The sequence below is a fragment of the Desmodus rotundus genome, chromosome 10, assembly GCF_022682495.2.
Source record: "Desmodus rotundus isolate HL8 chromosome 10, HLdesRot8A.1, whole genome shotgun sequence".
NCBI classification, from domain to species: domain Eukaryota; kingdom Metazoa; phylum Chordata; class Mammalia; order Chiroptera; family Phyllostomidae; genus Desmodus; species Desmodus rotundus.
In genome coordinates, this window is record NC_071396.1 from 40,398,040 (window position 1) to 40,417,492 (window position 19,453).

General features: G+C 42.6%; 1 protein-coding gene across 1 annotated transcript in view; it reads right to left on the reverse strand.

The window, feature by feature from the left end:
* Positions 1-19,453, reverse strand: part of ADAMTS19 (ADAM metallopeptidase with thrombospondin type 1 motif 19) — a 217,927-nt gene that overhangs the window by 76,008 nt on the left and 122,466 nt on the right. The window contains exons 9-11 of the mRNA XM_053912338.1: positions 12,650-12,790; positions 11,085-11,235; positions 722-823 (exon numbers count right to left, since the gene is read on the reverse strand). Of these exons, the coding sequence (XP_053768313.1) occupies positions 722-823; positions 11,085-11,235; positions 12,650-12,790 (394 nt within the window). The remainder of the gene's footprint in view (positions 1-721; positions 824-11,084; positions 11,236-12,649; positions 12,791-19,453) is intronic.

Below are 19,453 nucleotides of genomic sequence, written 5' to 3' on the forward strand. Positions count from 1 at the left end.
AGTAAGAATCGTGTTCTTCCGAGGCGAGGGTTCTGGTCTCTCACCTAGAGTAAAGTGATAACCATTCCTCTTTCCCTTCATAGAATAAAAATTTTAAAACTACGGAAACTATTGCACTGTTATCTTTTGATTAAATTTACAGCTATATGTTTACATGGAATCTACCTCCTTTGTTTTCTTCAAAAGAAGATTAAATTTTCAACAGCAGTTATTTTGATTTGGAAATACATACTAATAAATACCTATAGCCTTATAAAACATAGTAAACAACTTATATGGTCAAATATTTACTAATCTCCAAAATGTCAATTGGAATATTTTATATTTGATGCTTGAAATGACAAGGGAAAATTATACTCAGTGGCTCTCCTGAGACGATATTTCACACCTGAAAGTCTTCATCAGTTCTGAGAAGTTTTCCTACATATTCTATTATTTGTGATCATTTTACTCATGTTTGACTTAAATAGTAAAAAAAATGAACCCTTTTTTTGACAAGGTAATACATATATCTGACTCTCAACATTCTCACAATCAACAACAATAAAAACAATCGCATCAATATTAACAAAACAACCATGGATTTAAAAAATATAAGAGTTAAAAATATTAGAGATGAAATGCCTACAATTTTATACATACTGAAAGTATTCCGCTAGAGTTGAGATGGATACATGTCTCATTTGATGTCCCAACCACCTCCGGCCCCAGAGTGACCCACCTTTCCGGCCTCGCAGTCGGTCCCGTCCATCGGGGGGTCGAGTTTGGTTCTGCATTCCTTCTCGCCTTCCACCTTGCACCACAAGCCTGTGCAAATCACATGCTGAAAACAAGGGCATCATAGCTAATAAGGGGAACGTATCCCGTTTTTGAGGTTAAATCAATCATGTTTGAGAAAGTCATTTCAATAGAACAGAAATTATCTGAAAAAAATAGGTGTTAGGTCCTTTTCCATATTGAACTTGAAACAGTATATGGCTTATTTATAGTGATGAGAAGATCGATACATGAAACAAGAAATCTGTTTAATAGGTTTAAATATCTTAAAGTTTCTTTTAATGAAACACAGGCAACTGCGCAACATTAAGTGGCTGCAGCAAAAAAAGTGTGAACTAAAAATCACTTTCTGCTTCAAAATATTTCACACAAGTGTATCTCATTATATTTAGCATATGAGTTATTCTGTAACTTTTATTTGCACATATCATTTATGAAGACTTCATCCAAGAACTTATTTTTTTAAAAAATCCCTAAATCCAATCGCTCCTATACAATATTTTAGACTCTTAAAAACAAACAGAGAGGTTAACTGTTTAATTTACTTTTGTGGACACATTTTTATTTGAATTAACAGATCTCTAACCTGAGAATTTTAACTCCTGAACGTATTTATTTATTTATTTATTTATTTATTTTTCCTGCTGAGATCTTTCTAGTAAGGATGTTTTATAATCATGGGGTCAAATGCCGAGTTTTCTGCCGAGGAAGAACATTGCTTTACTTATATTCAATAAAGGTTACTTGGGTGAAAACATGAATTATTTTCATCCAGTTCACTAGCTGGTCAATGCACAGTGGACTAAAAAGCCAGCCTTTGGCTCCAGGGCATTAGGACCCCACTTGCCTGGTGCACAGTGTTGGTGGTCTGCATTCCAACCCCCCCCCCCATTGTCTGCTGTTCAAACAGCAGGTGCTTTCACTGACTTCCAGGCCAGGCGCTCTTGGCCGCAGTTCAAGGTAAGCACGTCCTGCAGGATAAGCCTCCGAGAGGAGGTCGCTTCACCCTCTCCTTCTGCAGGTCTAGGGGTCTGTGGTGAGTAAGCCGCAGCCTCCCTCGTAAAAATAACTCAGATCCAGAAGTTCACACCAAACCGTCTAAAATAAAGCAGGAAAACCTCGGAGAAATGGTGTGGGCCGTGTTTACCTTCAGGGGAACCTCTCGGACGAGCGCTACTAGACCTGTGTAATCCCAAGCGCTTTCTTAAGAGAGTGAGGAGCGGGGCTGGGCATTTTGTCAGAACCAAACACTCCATATGTTACAGGAGTCAGAGTGGAATTTTTTCAACTTAATCGCTGAAACCACCTAATATGTCAATTAAGAAAAGAACTTTAAAACTTAAAATGCTTTGTGTAGGAATCCAGAACAGAAATGCACAACTCAGCATTTCCTAGCAAATGAATAACAGTAGTACAATATCCCTTTTTTCTTCCTCCGTAATAAAAGACGAAGAAACACATGATATGAAATTAGATGTTTACCTCAAGTGGGCTTTTAAATGTTTACATGAAAATACTATATTTTTAAAAATCAAATAATTTCAATGGAAGATTTAAATTTATGGAAGATTTAAGTTCATGGATAAATATCACAAAATTTACCTTCAAAGAAACCTGTACCCACGTGTTTCTCTATAGCAAACAGTTCCATTAAGATGCTCTGAAATGTATGTTAAAATTAAAAACTTAAGTGCATGTACTTGGAAGTAACAATTAAATCTCGAATGTGTAACTCTTCGTTCTTCCATATATTTTCCTCCAAAATACAATTGCAATAACTTCAACATTTGATTGCAAATGGAACTCAGTATGGGGTGATATTTTCAAAACCAGGCTTTTCCATCACAAAACAGCTTAGTATCATTAAGAATGGAAAAGAGGAAGAGAGAGAGAGGGGTATTTTAAAAATAGGAAAAAAAAGAATAAAAAGAAATAACAAAAAGCTGAAATCTAGTTCCCTATGAATATTAATAAAATTGAAAATTAGTAAGAAAAAAAAGAAGGAAAAATAAACACTATTAGGAATAAAGCATAGAGGCATAATTTCAGGTAATGTAAAGTTTAAACAGAAATAGGAAGGTTATAAACTTTATGACAATAAACTTGACAACTTATATAAAATGGAATGATGCTTTTAAAAACTTACTAGAACCTTCTAACATGGTCCCAAGAAGCAATAGAAAAGCTGAACTGTTTTGTAACCACAGGATAGTTAAAATTGATCGTTAAAAATCTCCCTGCACCTGGCCCCAAAACTTACAATCTTTCAAGTAATTTATTCCCAATTTACATACACTCTCTGGAGAACAGAAAAAGAGGAACACTTCTAAACACACTTTATGATACCCAAACCAGACAGGGATTGTAAAAGAAGTAAAAATAGTTATCTACCTCAGTACTAACTTAGAGTTAAATATGCTAAACAAAGCGGTAGCTAGGCAGTGGGTCTCGTAAATAGACCAAACAAGTTTTAACAGACTGAATCCAGCAATGCATGAAAATGCCCTGTACCATGGCCAAGCTGGCTTTCTCCTTGAATACTGTGATCGTGGAGATTTGATTAACGTGATCAAGCCCATCACTAACTTCAAAATCTGTAATTCTTACCTCTCTGGGCACAAAGCATGTGATGCAAATTCAACAGCCACTAAAACATTCATTAAAAAAGAAAAATCTCAGCAGACAAGGAAATGTTTTTGTGATTAATGGACATTTACAAAAATCTACAGCAAACATCATAAAGAACAGTGAAATGTTGAAAGTTTTCTTTTAAGATTAGGAAAATGACAAAGATGGCGTCTTGGCACCAACATAAGGAAGTGAATGCATAACATTCAAAATGTTGAGACAAAAAGTAAGTATCATTATAGACTCTTAACCTTAGCTAAAATTTTATTCAAGACTAAAGGTTAAATAGAGACTCTCATGGGAACAAAACCTGAGTGCTGGTCACCAACAGATCTGTCCAAAAGGGTTTCAGAATGATGCACTTTCAGAAGAAACATGGTCTTTGAGAAGAAATAAGAAATTTGAGAGGAAAGGACGGAAAAGCAACGGAGAGAGAGAGACTGATATAAATGAGGATAAATCTAAACAAACACTGACTAAATAAAACAACAATAATCGGATTTTAGCCATTCTTATAAACCTTCTTTTTAACATAAGGAACATAGAAATCTAGCTCATTTACATCTCCAAACTTTACCCCTTAATGGAGAAGATTTGGATACTAACAGTTAAATACATTTATGTCTTCCCTTTTCCCTCCCACAACTCCCGGCACTTGGAGACTGCTAGTGGCGGAAGTTAAGTCATGGGAAGAAAAATGTAGTCTGTGCCTAGCAAGCAAAGGAACTAACAAGCTGCAGGGACTCCCCATTAGAACACATCAGAAAGTGTTCAAGAAAGTTGGGGAGTAAGAAGAAATTTAGAGAGAGGACTGTCACTACCTAGTTAAGGAAGCCCCTAAGAAAAGAAAAGAATGAAAAGTGGGAAGAAACCATTTAAATTATTTGAAAGAAAAATGACCCAGAGTTCCTTAGTATAAAGGATGTAAGATAAAAAGATTCTGCCCTGGCCAAGTGGCTGAGTTGGTTGGAGCATCATCCTGTACAACAAAAGTTTGCAGGTTCAGTTCCTGGTCAGGGCACATATCTAGGTTGTGGGTTCGATCCTTGGTCAGGGTGTGTGCGAGAGGTAACTGATTGATGTTTCTCTCACACCAATGTTCTCTTTCCTCCCCTCCCCTCCCCTCCCTTCTCCCCCTCCCCTCCCCTCCCTTCTCTTCTCCTCTCCTCTCCTCTCCTCTCTTCCCTCTCCCCACAATGCATAAACATATCCTGGGGTGAGTATTAAAGACAAAAGGTTCCCCTTCTGGAAGGAGGGAGTAAATTCCCAGAGGACCTGATGCAGAACAGGCTGGTCCCACACCCACATGGGGCAGATAAAAATTGGGAGGGATATGTCAGCTGCAGAAGCCCCCCCACCCCTGAGGAGTAAGGGGTCCCATTTTAGGGTTCTAGTGTCAAGAAGAGAAGTCAGCACAACTTCTGGCTGTAGAAACCAACAGGGAATGAAGCAGAGGGCTGCTGGAACCCCGGAAAGTTCCTCTTAAAGGGCCCACACACGGACTTACCCCGACTCACTGCCTCTAAGCTCCAACAGGGGGACAGCACTTGAAGGGCACCTGGGACATACTGGGAGGAACTGAATTGTCCAGCATCACGACAAGAGCTGGCGGTGGTCAGCTTTCTTCCAGACAGAAGTGCTAGCAGAGGCCACTGTTTTTTTGATGAGCCCTCCCCTCACAGAGCCAGCAGGCAGGTAGGTGCCTTTTCTCAGACTCCATCAACCTGGCTCACACCGTTTGCCCACCCTGGTGATTCATCTGAGGCTCTGCTCCACCTACCTTTCAAGCCCACCCAATTTGTCTCCAGTGGTTTTTCCATAAGAATGACCTGTCTAGGTTGATGTTTTAGGTTTTCCTAAAAATATCTCTCAAACAAGCAGCATTTGGCTTCAGAGTGCTCTGTCCTCTCATTAAGTGGTCTCAGGCCCAGCACGAGCAGCCGCCACCTGGGTTTGCAGCTTGGCCTCACCCGGGCACCTCCAAGCTCAGCACAGGTAGCAGCCATCTAGATTGCTTCGTAGGCCACACTGGGTGACCCAGGCAGAACAGGTGGCTGCCGACCTTGGCCTGCCCCTGCCAGGACACCCCAGAGCCAGCGCACCCAATGGACAGCTTCAGACCATGTCAAAGCACCACCCAAGCACCTCCACAAGTGGCACACTCAAGGGGTAAACTTAGTGGGTACCAGAGCTCCGCTGAAGTAAGTCCAGCTCTGTGGGGCGGGTCCTTGTCCAGCTGATCCTCCACAGTGGTCAGAGGTCTATCTATGGTCAGTGGTCACAGTCAGTCCTTGCAGCTGACTGCTCTGGGGGTGAATCCCTCCCACTGATGTGCAAGCCCCACCTATAAGAGGAGGGTGTATACAGCCCACATGGTAGATGCACCTCGAGTACCCAACTTGGGTGACAGGGTGTCACTGGGCCCTGTAGGACACCTCCTACATTAGGCCACTCTATCAAGCCTGGCAGACGTAGCAGCTCTACATAATACATAGAAACAAACACAGGGAGGCTGCCAAAATGAGGAGACAAAGAAACACGTCCAAATGAAAGAAGAGAACAAAACTCCAGAAAAAGAACTAAACATAATGGAGACCAATAATCTACTAGATGCAGAATTCAAAGTGCTGGTTATAAGGATGCTCAGTGAAATTAGTGAGAACCTCAAAGCATAAAAAAGGACCGGTCAGAAATGAAGGATACAGTGGCTGAAATGAAGAATAATTTACAGGGCATCAGAAGTAAAGCAGATGAAGCAGAGAATCAAATCAACAATTTGGAATATAAAGAAGGAAAAACCACCCAATCAGAACAGCAAAATGAAACAGAATCAAAAAAAAAAAAAATGAGGATCATATAAGGAGCCTCTGGGACGACTTCAAGTGTACAAACATCTGCATCGTGGGGGTGCTGGAAGGATAAGAGAGAGCAAGAAATTGAACACTTATTTGAAAAAAACAATGACAGAAAACTTCTTTAACTTGGAGAAGGAAATAGACATAAAGGTCCAAGAAGCACAGAGAGTCCCAAATAAGACGATCTCAAAGAGGCCCACGCCAAGATACATCATCATTAGAATGCGAGAGTTTAAAGATAAAGAGAGAAGTTCAAAAGCAACAAGAGAAAAGCAGTTAGTTACCTACAAGGGAGCTCCCAGAAACTCTCAGTTGATTTCTCAACAGAAACTTTGCAGGCTAGAGGGGGACTGGCAAGAAATATTCAAGGTGATAAAACGCAAGGACCTACAACCAAGATTACTCTACCCAGCAAAGCTATCATTTAGAATCAAAGAGGGATAAAGAGCTTTCCAGACAAGAAAAAGCTGAAGTTCATCATCACAAAACCAGAATTACAAGAAATGTTAAAAGGTCTTCTTTAAGAAGAGGAGAAAAAAATTAAAATATGAACAGTTAAATGGCAATAAATACGTATCTATCAACAATTGAATCTACAAAAAAAAAAAAAAAACCCAAATAAACAAGCAGAACAGAAACAGACTTGTAGAGACAAATAACATTTAACAGTTGCCAGATACGAGAGAGAGAAGTTGGGAAGATGTACAAATTAGTTGTTATAGAACAGTCATGGGGATGTAAAGCACAGCGTGGGGAATAAAGACAGTAATATTCTCATAACTAGGTACGGTGTCAAATGGGCGTGAGATTTATCAGGATGACCTCTTAGTAAGTTATATAACGTCTCATCACTGGGCTGTATAGCTGAAACTAATATAATAGTGTACGCCAACTGTAACTGACATGTCAACTATCACGTGCCATGTAAAGGCACACCTCGAAAACCTTGTGGATTCAGCTCCAGACCGCTGCAATACAGCCAGCATCGCAGTACAGCGGGTCCGTTTAGTGTGTAATGACATGATGTTTGAACCACGACGTATTGTAAATACCTTCATTAAGAATGCTTTAGTATGAAAAAATGCTGACCGCCTTCTGAGCCTACTGGAAAAACGGCGCCGATGGACTTAGGCTACAGAGGGTTGCCACAAGCCCGCGAAGCCGATGGAGGGAAGCGCAGTGGAGGGGGACACGCCTGTGCCTAAGAATCAACGAATGAGGTGAGTGAAAATGTCGGCTCCCTATTCCATCATTCAGCCGACTCGTTTATTCATTTAACAGACATTTGATGAGCACTCTTTCAGGTGCTAGGGGTACGGTGATAAGAAGGAGGTGTCTACCTCCTTCTAGGAGATGTGTTTTGTGTACAGTCTAGATGGCAGACTGGTAGATGTGATAATTCCACGGGGGTTCAATTGAGGGCAAATGTATGCACCTTAACAAGCTGAACTATCCAATCATCTACACTTACAAACTATTTCCCCTGATGTTTTGAAGTTATACCTCCTGAGAATGTCTATTTGGGACTTACTTACATCTACTTAGATGTCTAATAGGCATCTTAAAACTAAAACATGACCAAAACTCCATTCCAGGGTATTTTGCTTCCCAGTTCTTCTTGCTATATTCCTCCCAAGATAAATGCATGGCTTGCTATCACAGTCCTTCAAATCTCTAAACAAATGTCACCTCCTACAGGAAGCCTTTCAGATCAGCCTATTTATAGCACCGTTCCTACCCTCCCACCCAGGTTGTATTCCCTATCCTTCCTACCTGAGTTTCTACTTCTCTAAGATACTTATCACCAACTGACATATCACATATATCTGCTTATTGTCTGTTTCTGCAGCTAAAATGTAGACTCCGTGAAGTGGGTCTTTGTTTCCTGCTTTCTCAGTGCATAGAGCAGTGTCTGGGAAGTGGTTGGAACTCAACAAACACTTGTCAAATCAGAGACCGACTCTGTAAATCACCTCTTCGGGGGCTCCATCCATCTCTCTCTCCATCCACCTAGTTCCTGTGCCACACACCGCAGTAATTTGGGATCGGAATGGTGATTTTCAAGGGTAGTACAGAATAAGATTTTGGAATCACGGAAGCCCAACCTCGCAGTTTTAAGAGACTCGACAAGCTAGTGCAGTCCCACTTCCCGTTTTCTAGAGAGCGTGCCTTAGAGAGAAAAAGCGCGTTGACTGAGGCGAACACTGAACAGAAGGCAGAACTGCTGTGAGAGCCCCGGCCTTGTGCCTCTCCAGCCAGACACCTCCAACCAGCCCCGAGGCTTTGCTTTTCCTTGGCTGCCAACAGCAGCCTAATCCTTCCTGGCACCATTTTTAAAAATGTCTCTGATAAAGATTATACACAGATAGAACTAGGGAAGAAGAACTGATTTTATAAATAAAACATTCATACACATATAATTTGAGGGTGGCGGGAGACGGAAAACATTTCTGGACACCTAACCTAAAACTTAATTTTATTTTCAAAATGCTTAGTTTAAAACAAGGCACCATTTTAGAATGTGGAGAAACTTAAAATTTAAAATCTCATAAAAAGTTATATTTTCAGAGATGAAAAAAAAAATCCGTGGCGGTAGGTCTGAGAGAAATAATTATATAAATAAAGCAAAAAGCCTAGAAAAATAAATCAATGAAGCCATAATTTAATCCTGATGGTGTAGATGCTATTGCAGATAAAATGAATTCAGTGTAAACACAGGAAATGATGGGAGGGTTTTCCATCAAAAGACAACACGAGAAGGAGTGGAAGTACCACGAGAGGTAGTAGACACGGTGCTCACAACATACTCTGTTGTTCAGACTTGTATCGAGCATCCCCCTTAACAGGGAAAGGAACTTAACGTGTTATTTAACTTCTACAGGCCTCAACCTGTTGGTCTGTAAAATAGAATTGAATAACTATGGCCTATAATTGTTGTAAGAATCAAAATAGACCATAAATATAAATGATTTATACACTGTGGCAAAATATTATAGACTGGTACTAGTAAAGTTTTATTAACCCCAGTATATTATTAAAAATAATTTCTAAAAACCTTTTTTAAATGTTTACAAAGAAAATAATCTAAAATTCATCAAAATCACTTTTGTTGCTGGCCATCTGCTGAGTGTTCCTAGCCCTTGGAGTACCTAGGAACGCGAATGTTGTCTGTTTACGAGCCCTAGCAGCTCCGCACCCTGCGTGAACTGAAGCAGGCTACTGCCCATCCAGTGGGAACCGCACACTCTCCGTCCCAAACAATGAGAAGGTCGGCATGTGGACGTGTCTACCCCAACACCAACCCTGTGCACCTCAAGACATTTTTTTTTACCATAAAGATTTATGAAAGAACATGGCATCAACTCTCTGATTACCTAAAGGCCCGGAGGTGAGAGCAGGGTGAACAAGCAGACTGGTAGAAGGGGACAGAGAGGTCCCAGAAACGGACCACACAGAGCCCACCTGGCCACTGCTCCATGGGTCTGGGACTCCGCCATGTGGAGACCCACAGGTGCCAGGTCGCAGTCGCTCACCTGCACCAGTTTTTCCTGAGTGCCACTCTTGCCAGATGGGCACTACGTCCTACACGTGCTTTCACACGTGGCACTTCAGTGTTCACCTACCCTGAGCCAGCCGAGGGGCCGGAGGCTGAGGGAGCATCCTCTGCCCTGGTGCAGCTTACACACTAGCGCGGGGAATCACCGAGAGGAGAAGAACATGCAAGTGAGCAACTCCTTTGTCAAGAAGGCACGTCATGACGTCACGCATTCTTTTCCTTGTAGTGAATTTTAAGTAGGCTAGCGGTACCCACAAGAACACTCTCTTCAGCACAGCCGAAGTCCTTTGAAGCAATCACAGAAACTTAGAGAGAAGAAATACAGTTACCAATTCACTCTAAATGTGACTACCAGTTCATTCCTGAAACAGAAAGTGTGTGTGTGTGTGTGTGTGTACTGGGAAGAGATGGGCAGCTCGGGGATTGCAGCAGGAAGAGAGAAAGGAAGAAGGAAGGGCAAACAGAGCTAAAATTCTTACACGCTTAAGAAGGGCGTTTTGCTCAATCCTCCAGATTTCGGATTCTAGGCTGGTGCGTGGGGCCTCTCTGAGCAACCAGTGACTTCGGGTACTCATGTACACACCGTCACATATTTACTCGGGTTGAGCTATTTAACTACGTATGCCCTGATTTTTACTCCTACAGAATATACTTTTAACTTTTTATTTTCAGAGTTAAAAGACAATTCTTTCTTCACAATTACATGTTCATATATTGATGTATTACACTTTTTTTAAAGATTTCATTTATTTATTTTTAGAGAGAAAAGGGAAGGGAAGGAGAGAAACATCAATGTGTGGTTGCCTCTCACACGCACCCCACTGGGGACCTGGCCCACAACCCACGCATGTGCCCTGACTGGGAATCAAACCAGTGACCCTTTTGTTCGCAGGCCCGTGCTCAATCCACTGAGCTACACCAGCCAGGGCTGAGGTTTTACATTTTTACCCAGTTACCTACCATGTAAAGAAGTAAGAGATTTTAAATGAAAGCATTGGAATGGCATAATGCAAATATTTCCCTGAATTTGGTGCCACCTCAAAGTAGAAATTCTTGGGTCATCCCTTATTAATTAAATGCCCACAACTTACATATATCACCTCCAAGAGCTCGGGGGGAAATGCAAAAAATTTCTTAGAAAATCCTTCTTTCCAAGATTGGGGTGATTTTGAGCCACCAACTTTAAAATAAAGTCCCCTTCCTCTCCTCGGACTAACGCAATGAACGTGAACGTGCACTTCACAAACCCCACCTGGGCACGACCTTACCTGCATCTCCTGACAAAAGGACGCCAGTGGCCCAAAGAGAATCTGACATTGCTCGTCGGCGGTGTACGCCATCCCCGGCAGCTTGGAGGGGACCATGATGGAGCTGACGCTCTGGGGGTTCGTCTGTAGCAGGCAGTTACTGGCCTTTGACCTGGCAATATGCAGATATGTGCAAAGTCTGAAGTTAGTGTGAAAAGCTATCGCCAGCATGCAATGGGCAATATTTCATAATATGAAAAATATGTTCTTACTTTACAAGCATTTTCATTTAATGTTATAGGAATTATTCCATGTATGAGAATCATTATAATTCTTTAAGATAACCCTAATAGTAATAATAATCTTCAGGATAACAGAACTTTTTGGTTTATAAAGGTCCTTCACATGGATTACCTCAGCTAATCTACCGAACACTGTGAGGTGGCTTACTATTTTACATGTTTATAAGATGAAAACACTCAGAAATTGAATATGTGAAGGCAAAAAAATCAACCATATTCAGGGATTGAAAGAAACTATGGAAAGCATTCTCTAGCGTGTATTCATCATAAGAATATGTACTTGACACCGTAGCACAATTTCCATTCATGAGGTGACACTTGATTTTATCACAGTTGGGATTCATGTGAAGGCAGCTGACCCACATCACACACACTCCTCAGAAACTCATCAGGGCCACTGAGGGCTGCTGTCCCAGGGAGGCGGGCGCCCGCAGGACACGCGGAATGCTGCTGGCCACACCGTCCCGACGGAGAGTGGGCAGAGAACAGACTGTACATCTTTCAGAAAGTGCTATGGTAATGTAATAAATGTTTCGTGTTAGTACATTTTAATATTCATTTAGCAGAAAAATGGGCTCTCCGACTTAGATGGTGTGTAAAGATGAGGGAGGTGTAGCTATGCAGTGAATTAGCCAGCTCGTCATGTTCACGTCTCTTGCTTAGACTTTCGGGTACTTCAAGCAACTCTCTTAGTCACTCACTCCTCACACCAGCCGCTCTCTCTATGGCCAAAGGGATACCTAAAGAACACGGCTTTAAAATGAAAAGTAAAATAATCATATTTTGCATTGCTTTATCCCAACCAGGCAGAAGCTCAGTGTTCTTGCTGTTGCAGGTGGAAAGGAAGAGAACGGAGGGCTATTTGCAATGATGGAAACTACGCAGTAATGAGAAAAGTGTCAGAACTTAGAAGTGTCACGGGAGCTTTTGTCAAAGAGGTGCTCCGCAATGACAAAAGACATGCTGAGTGAGGAGCAACGAGAACAGTCCCGCCTCTAAAGAGGCAGTTAGAGACGGTGATAGATTTTGTGAGCCCTTAACCTTGTTCAACCTTACAACTCATCGTGCCCAAGTTTTAAATGTGAAAATGGGGAGACTCCGGAGCAGACGGGTTCCTAGGGCCCAGTTCACACCATGAGTCTGTGGAAACGCCTGAGAGGGAACCCAGAGCTCTGATTCCCCACCGGGTGTCCTTCCGCTCCAACACGCCACCCAAGCAGGCTGGCAGAGGAAGCAGGAGCAGGCAGACACTCCCAACACAGCAACACGGAGTGGCCTCAGTACCTCAGAAATCTCTCCAAATCTTCCTTGCTGCATTGGGACCAGGAAACATCACCGAGATTTTGTCCTTTAATCCATTCGCCGGACATGATATGAAGGCCGTCTGCGCAGGATGGGTGGTCATTGTCGTGACTGATGCCCATGCTGATTCGAAACAGAGTGCGAGTGTTAGTTCCATCAGAGAAGGCTTTCTGGCTCTTTATAACTGCAGCTAAGTAACGGCTGGATACTTAATAATGGGAGAGAAATCAGTTTTAGAGGTCAAAATAACATGCGATTGCAGACTGCTTTATTTTAAAGATTTTATCGAGATGAAAGGTGAGTATCTTTATTTGATGAAAAACATTTTCCCAATCGATCTGGTAAAAACTATGCTCAGTTGACCTATAGCGAGATGGTCTACAGGGGTAGCTTTCACCCAGCAGTACGTGAAACACAGAGAAATGGTTAAGTTTCTATTTGACCACGTAAGATTCCTGCTCATCCATTCAGTCAACGACGAAGCCACATTAAACTATTATTTCCCCAAGTGCTGCATTGGATCGTCTTCTTCCACTCATCAGATGACACAAACTGTCCCGGGAAGCCTTCCCGCTCACGGCCCGCTTTATTTTTCTATTGAATCCTGAACCTGCTCAGTTGGAATGCCATTCTAAAACCTGGACTTCAAAGGCACTGGAAGAATGTCAAATTGAGTCTGTCTAAAGACCGCCCTCATTGTTTTCTCTGTCAAACGTCCGCTTGCCCAAGTCCTCTCGCCCTCCCTCCTCTCTACGCCTCACCAGCCACCTGTTCTGCCAAATCCAGGATCTTCAGTTCCCAAAGGATCCCCCAGGCTCTCTTACTTACTAAGGGTTAGGAGCAGGCCCTGCCAATTCCACTTTACCGATACTTCCCTCAACTGTCACCTCTTCTCAACTCCTTCGGTTACTGTTAAGGAGAATGATAGAATATTTAGTTTTGACAACTCCTGTGGCCTTCTGACTGGGTCCTGTGCCTCCAGTGGAGACCAGCATCGTCCCTTCCCCTCCTCCCCTGCCCAGGGAGGTCTACTGAAGACACGGATGGACGGCCACCCTTCTGCTTTCCCATCACCTGCAGGGCAACTTCCAGCTCTCTAGCACGGTGCACGGCCTCTTCAACAAGCCCCTGACAGCACTTTCTTTCCAGCAACACTGAAGCATTTCTAGTTTCCCAACTCATGTTGCTTTCCATTCTCTTGTAATTAATAGTTACTTAGCATTTTCTATGTGTCCATATATCACACGGAGGAACTTACAAGTTGGAGTTCGACAATTCTGATATAGGAACCATCCTAACACCCACTTGGCTGGTGAGAAGTCACCTTCCCAAGCCCATACAGTGCAAAAGTGGAAGGTGGCATCGCTGGAGCCCAGGTGGCTGGCTCTAGAGTCACATGACTAACCATTACACACTTGACATCTGTGAATTCCATGCCAGCCCCTGCTCTGTCCAAGGCGCCTTTCCTTCAACATCTTCGCCAAGAGCCATGCTACGTAATCTTCATGGAAATCACCCTCAGGAGGTTCACTAACGCCCACCTCCCCATGTGAACTACCTCTTTTCCCACCGTAGGAGCCTGCGAACGGCATTGTTTGGGTGTTTCCTACAACGTATTAATATTATATCATTTTCCTTTTGTTTTTTTCTGCCATTTCTTGAGGACAGGGGCTTACTCATGTCTCTAAGACCCTGACGTATTGGATCATACTCCCTAACCCATGCTTAAATGCCGAACCAGTCACCAGGTAGAGTCACTTCTATTTCAGAAAGAAATGCGTGTAGCCCCCTAGGAAGTCTCATAATCAGGCCATTAAAATAATGGTGAGTGAGGGTTAAGAACAAAGAAGCAGAAAGAGGGAAGTTTGGCCTTATACGTGCGAAGTTTGAGCGGATGACAGGAGAGTCAAGTGTTCCCTTTCCTCGCTGTGTAACGACCTAGACAATAAATAAACCGTCCCTCATAACAAAGAGTTGTAACAAGAATGAGGTATTGTGCTTTAAAACACTAATCAAAGAATTGTTATAGAAGTTGCTAAGGAAAACCACAAGTTGACTACATTTTCTCAAATAAAGATAAAACTTCTCAATGAAACTAATTTTCATTAAGATAAATGAAAATTTTAAATCAAAATGATTACATTTAATATATTTTTGAAAGAAGAAAATTATATAAAGGGAATTTATTAATGCATAAGAGTAATAAGTAACAACTTCGCTGTGTCTGCTAGCTTTGAAGACTATGAAAATTATGGTCTAAATAAAGCTCTAAATACTTCACTGAATATTATTTTTCGCTTTTAGTGTTAGAAAAATTTAGCTATAAGATGAATTACATTTATCTTTCCTAGTCTAATTAATGCCTTTAAATAGGGCCTATGTGCACACACATTACTAGATGACTGACAGAAAGAATAAGAAGTTAGGTGTTTTTCATGCTTTGAAGAGAAAGAGGAAAAATAAGAGGCGGCATCAGAAGGTATGGGCCGGGTCAGTTTCTAGGGGCAGAACGGAACACACTGGAGTTAGAAAGAGACTTGAGTTGATCTCCTCACTCATGTGAACAGTCAGCTTAAATAATGAGATGAATGTGCCTCGGTTTCCCCGTTTGTTTGAAATGCTTTTCTGACTGGCGGTGCAGTCAGCACAAGCATGGTGTGAAGTGCCCGGCACGGGGCTGGAAGACGGTAGGAGCTCATAACTGTTCTTTCAATGGGGGCCGTAAATCAGAGAATTCTCTCCTATTGTTTTAATTTCTAAAAAAAATAATAATAAAGCGGTAATATCATTAAAGGCAATCTGTTGTATTTCCTGACTTTGGTGAAAGCTGTGGACATAAGGAAAACCGAGGGTATCCTAATGGCAAGAATTGCGTTGTTCGGACGTTAAATCAGAACCAGAAACTGCATAGGGCACAGTCTCCCGGCTGGAGGAAGGGGCCTTCCTCCCTTCCCAGTGCTGGGCTGGCTGGAAGGCAGCCCCTGCTGGGGTCAGCTTCGCCTCCCGCAGCAGCACCGTGGCTGGGGGGCCATTCCCAGCTCTGGGGGCACTTGCCCCGTGGATCCCGCTCAGCTCCTCCCTCTGCGGTGTGCCCTCGTTCAAACCACACACACAGACTATGGCTCTTGAAAGGCACTCGGTCTCTTTGAGAAATAATAAAACTTCTTAAATAATGTGTCCGTTTGAGAGAAGAAGAGGGATTGCTTCCAAGATTTAGCAATTTGGACGCTTTCCCAAAGCAGTGTAATGTGATTTTCTAAATTGGGAGGGTTACAGCTTCTCATCCAGATGAACGTTTGCCTTTTGGGATCCGGATTCTCATGTAAGAATTTAGCTACAGCCACGGAGAGGTCGGGTGATTCGAGCATTGTTTACCTTTAGCTACATTTTCCTAGAGCCATTTCACTTGCGACGGGACAGATCATTCTATTGGGACGAGGCTCTCTCTAGCACACATCTGCAACTGTCATCAGGGGGCGTTGCTTAGGCCGGATTCTACAGATTTGAAATAAAGCGACGCATTGTGAGCCTTTATCTGCTCCAGGCACCGTATTAATCATCTGCAGCGGTGATATCATTTACTCCCCCCAAGACTCCCACAATGGTGCTATGGTCGTGACTTGAGCTTACAGATGAGGGAGGCACCTGGGCTCACCGCGCAGCTGCCACTGAGACCCGCGCACGCTGCCGCTCCAGCCGAGAGGCCTCCCAACCACCGAGTCTCGGTGTTTCTCTTCCTGGCGTCAAACTCTCGATGGATGCGAGCGATGTGTTGTTTTCTGAATGATTACAAAGGACTCCTCTCCATGAGCAGAAAGGCGCATGCAGCCCCCTGCCCAAGCCGCGCTGCGGAAAGCGTCCTGGAAGTAAGACACCGGCAGAGCCTCTCCTCTCGCTGTGCGACTGAGCTACATTTTAATAATCTCAGCCTCAATTCATTTTGACAAAGAGCCTTGGGCAAATAAACTCTCCACTAACATCGTACATGGTTGTCAAGTCAACTGAAAAAATATTTTTATCTTATAAAACTTCTCAACTTGTTTAAAAGTGCCTGCCAGGAAGTTTTGTGATATCCTGCGGAAAGCTGGAGAGGCATTCGGGTTTTGAAGATAGTCCCTTTTGATGTTCAAAGAGTTACAGAAGAGAATATTTATGAATTCACTCACATTTGGGGCATAATTTTTAAAAGATCAGAATTTGTTAACAGCAGTATTTTAAAAGAATATTTTTTGTGTGCTGAATACATTAAGCATTTTATCATGATACATAATTTCCCACTAAAAGCCACATATTATATGAAAAAAACAGTTAAAAGAGAAACAAACCATAACAATATTTAACTGGAAGTGGACTGTATTTCCCAAAATGACACTTAATTTCAGAAAATTCGGTGTCCGTATCTGACCCAATGTAACTCCACTGCTGTGTGCTCACAGAAAAAAAGCCTAATATTAAGACACACAAGATATTTTTAACAGTTTTTTATTTAAAATCATTTCAGTTATTTTAATGTGCACAAAACAATTAAATATGTATCTCTATTATAATGCCAATCAAAAGGCAATGAGAAGCAAGTCAGCAATGAAGTAAAAAACTAGAGGTTAAAAGAAGAGTAGAGGCACAAAAAGATTCTCTTTGACTTTGCTGTGCTTTATGTAACAGGTTTAGCTAGCAATTCAACGAACACTTTTGTTGGGAACCCACTTTACACTGGGCACCGCCTCGTGCTGGAGTCCTAAAAGTGAGTAGGATCCAGTTTCCACCCTCCAGAAGTTCATTACCTACTGGGGTTGGAACGCTCCTTGCCCTCCTGCAGCGAATAAACGCCTGGATCCTGTTACTTCCATACCCACCCCAGCCCGGAAACTCTCCCCCTCCCCCGCCCCCCACGGCTCCTGAAGTGGGCCCAGCCAGACCAGTGCGGGTTCGTCCCGTTGTAGTAAGTCTTCCCCGCTGACCTCCTGCCCCTTAACTCTTTGCCTTGGTTTAATGACTTCAGTTTCTCGTAAACACATTAATACAAAAAAAAAAAAAAAAAAAAAACCAGTTTCCTAGGCAAAAATCTTTTAATTTTCCTACAAGCAATGATATTGAAAACAGGAACTACGTGCCTCAGAATCGGAGGGCTGATGACGTTATTAGTGAAAACTCAGATTCCTGGGCCCTGTTCCAGCTGATGGCAAGAGACCGTTCCGCATTAATAAGGCCTAAGAAACTGCATTTGAATGCATTTTCTACATAATTCCTACTTAAAATTCAGAGAACCAATGAGCTTGTTATCTTGTTTTTCAAATGATCTGTACTGACTCCAATCTGATTTTCAGGTAACAGTTCATCCCAGCCTACCCCTTTATACAGGCCTTTCCTTTCAGAACGCTTTCCCCAGTTCATCTGTAGTTACGAACACAGCTCCGTTTTAAGACCTTCTTCCTGTGTAAAGGACTCTTCAAAAATTCGAGCATGCACGTCTCACACTCCTTAACTCCTGGGCCCTCCAAATGTGTGGAGTGTCAGCTATATCCGAACTACCTCCTAGTCCTGTGAACTGTAAGTTATACGCTTGCACATAAACCACCACCACCTAGAATTTAAGTGTGCAGAGAACAAGAATTGTCCTATTTTCTTTTTAATTCCTTGAATGCTTTAGTGCAATACCTTATTAAATAAGTGTCCACAGATGTATCAACGGGTAGAGAATCACAGTTGCAACTGCACAGTCTGTACATGGGACGGCCAGTTGAAACGGCCACCGTCTCTTACTGACTTAGGGAAACCGCAGCCTGAAAAGTCGACTGTTCCCTGCTCAAGCAGGGCCTTACTCAGAACATACATTTGCCAAGATGTGTCAGAGAGATGCAAACAGAAGGATAGTTCTGCTAAGGCTCTTCATTAGCTGGGTGAATTTTCCCCTCTTCTATGCTGCTCGTTACAACGTCCAAACCTACATTTGGACAGACTCTGGTGTGGGAGAGCGGCCACATCTGCGTGGGCCGAAGTCCCATTGTCCTGATTAACTTGGACAAACTCCTTATTACTCTAATTGGTACCATTGTCCACATAAAATATAATACAAAAGCGATGTTAGTGCTCTATAAGAAGCAAGCACACTTCCTGCCGATCCAATGAGACTCGGGAGAATGTGAAATCGCTGCTTGAATGAACTGAGAGATGTTCGGCCGTGGGAGGCTGAAAAAGCGTTCATAAAACATTATAATATGACTGACTACCATCCATTCACTCTGTACTGAGTCAACCACTGCACCATGCAGTTAGGGCATCACTGACCTCCTAAGGAACCTCGAAGGGAAAACTTATCCAAATTTTAGGGATGAAGCAAAGGTCAGCAGGTTGACTTGCCCAAAGTTCACTGCGTGAGTAGCTGGCAGAGTGAGGACCAGGTCCCAGTGTGCGTGTCTGTTAACGCGCTTTCTCTCCATCTGCCCACCGAGCACTTCCTAGCCTTAATCCAGGCACCTGAGTTAGAGGAAGACACTCGTGACTTCACCTCTAGGGGGTTCCGAAGCGTACAAGGTGGGGACAGGAAACCTACAGGTAGCCACCACCAATTTTAGTGCGCAGGAGAGCATTCGTAGCAGAGTAATTGGTTTGGAACGTTTTAAGGAGTTCTAGAGGTAAGTGCATACTTATTCTCGGCTACTTACAGCAACCCGTTCGTGATTCCTTCGCACTTTCCTGCCCCAGCAGTCTAGGTGAGGATTTATTTGCCTTTTTCTTCATTTCTTCCTTGCTTCTTACTGTTTCTCTACTCTCCCTCTAGGATACGTC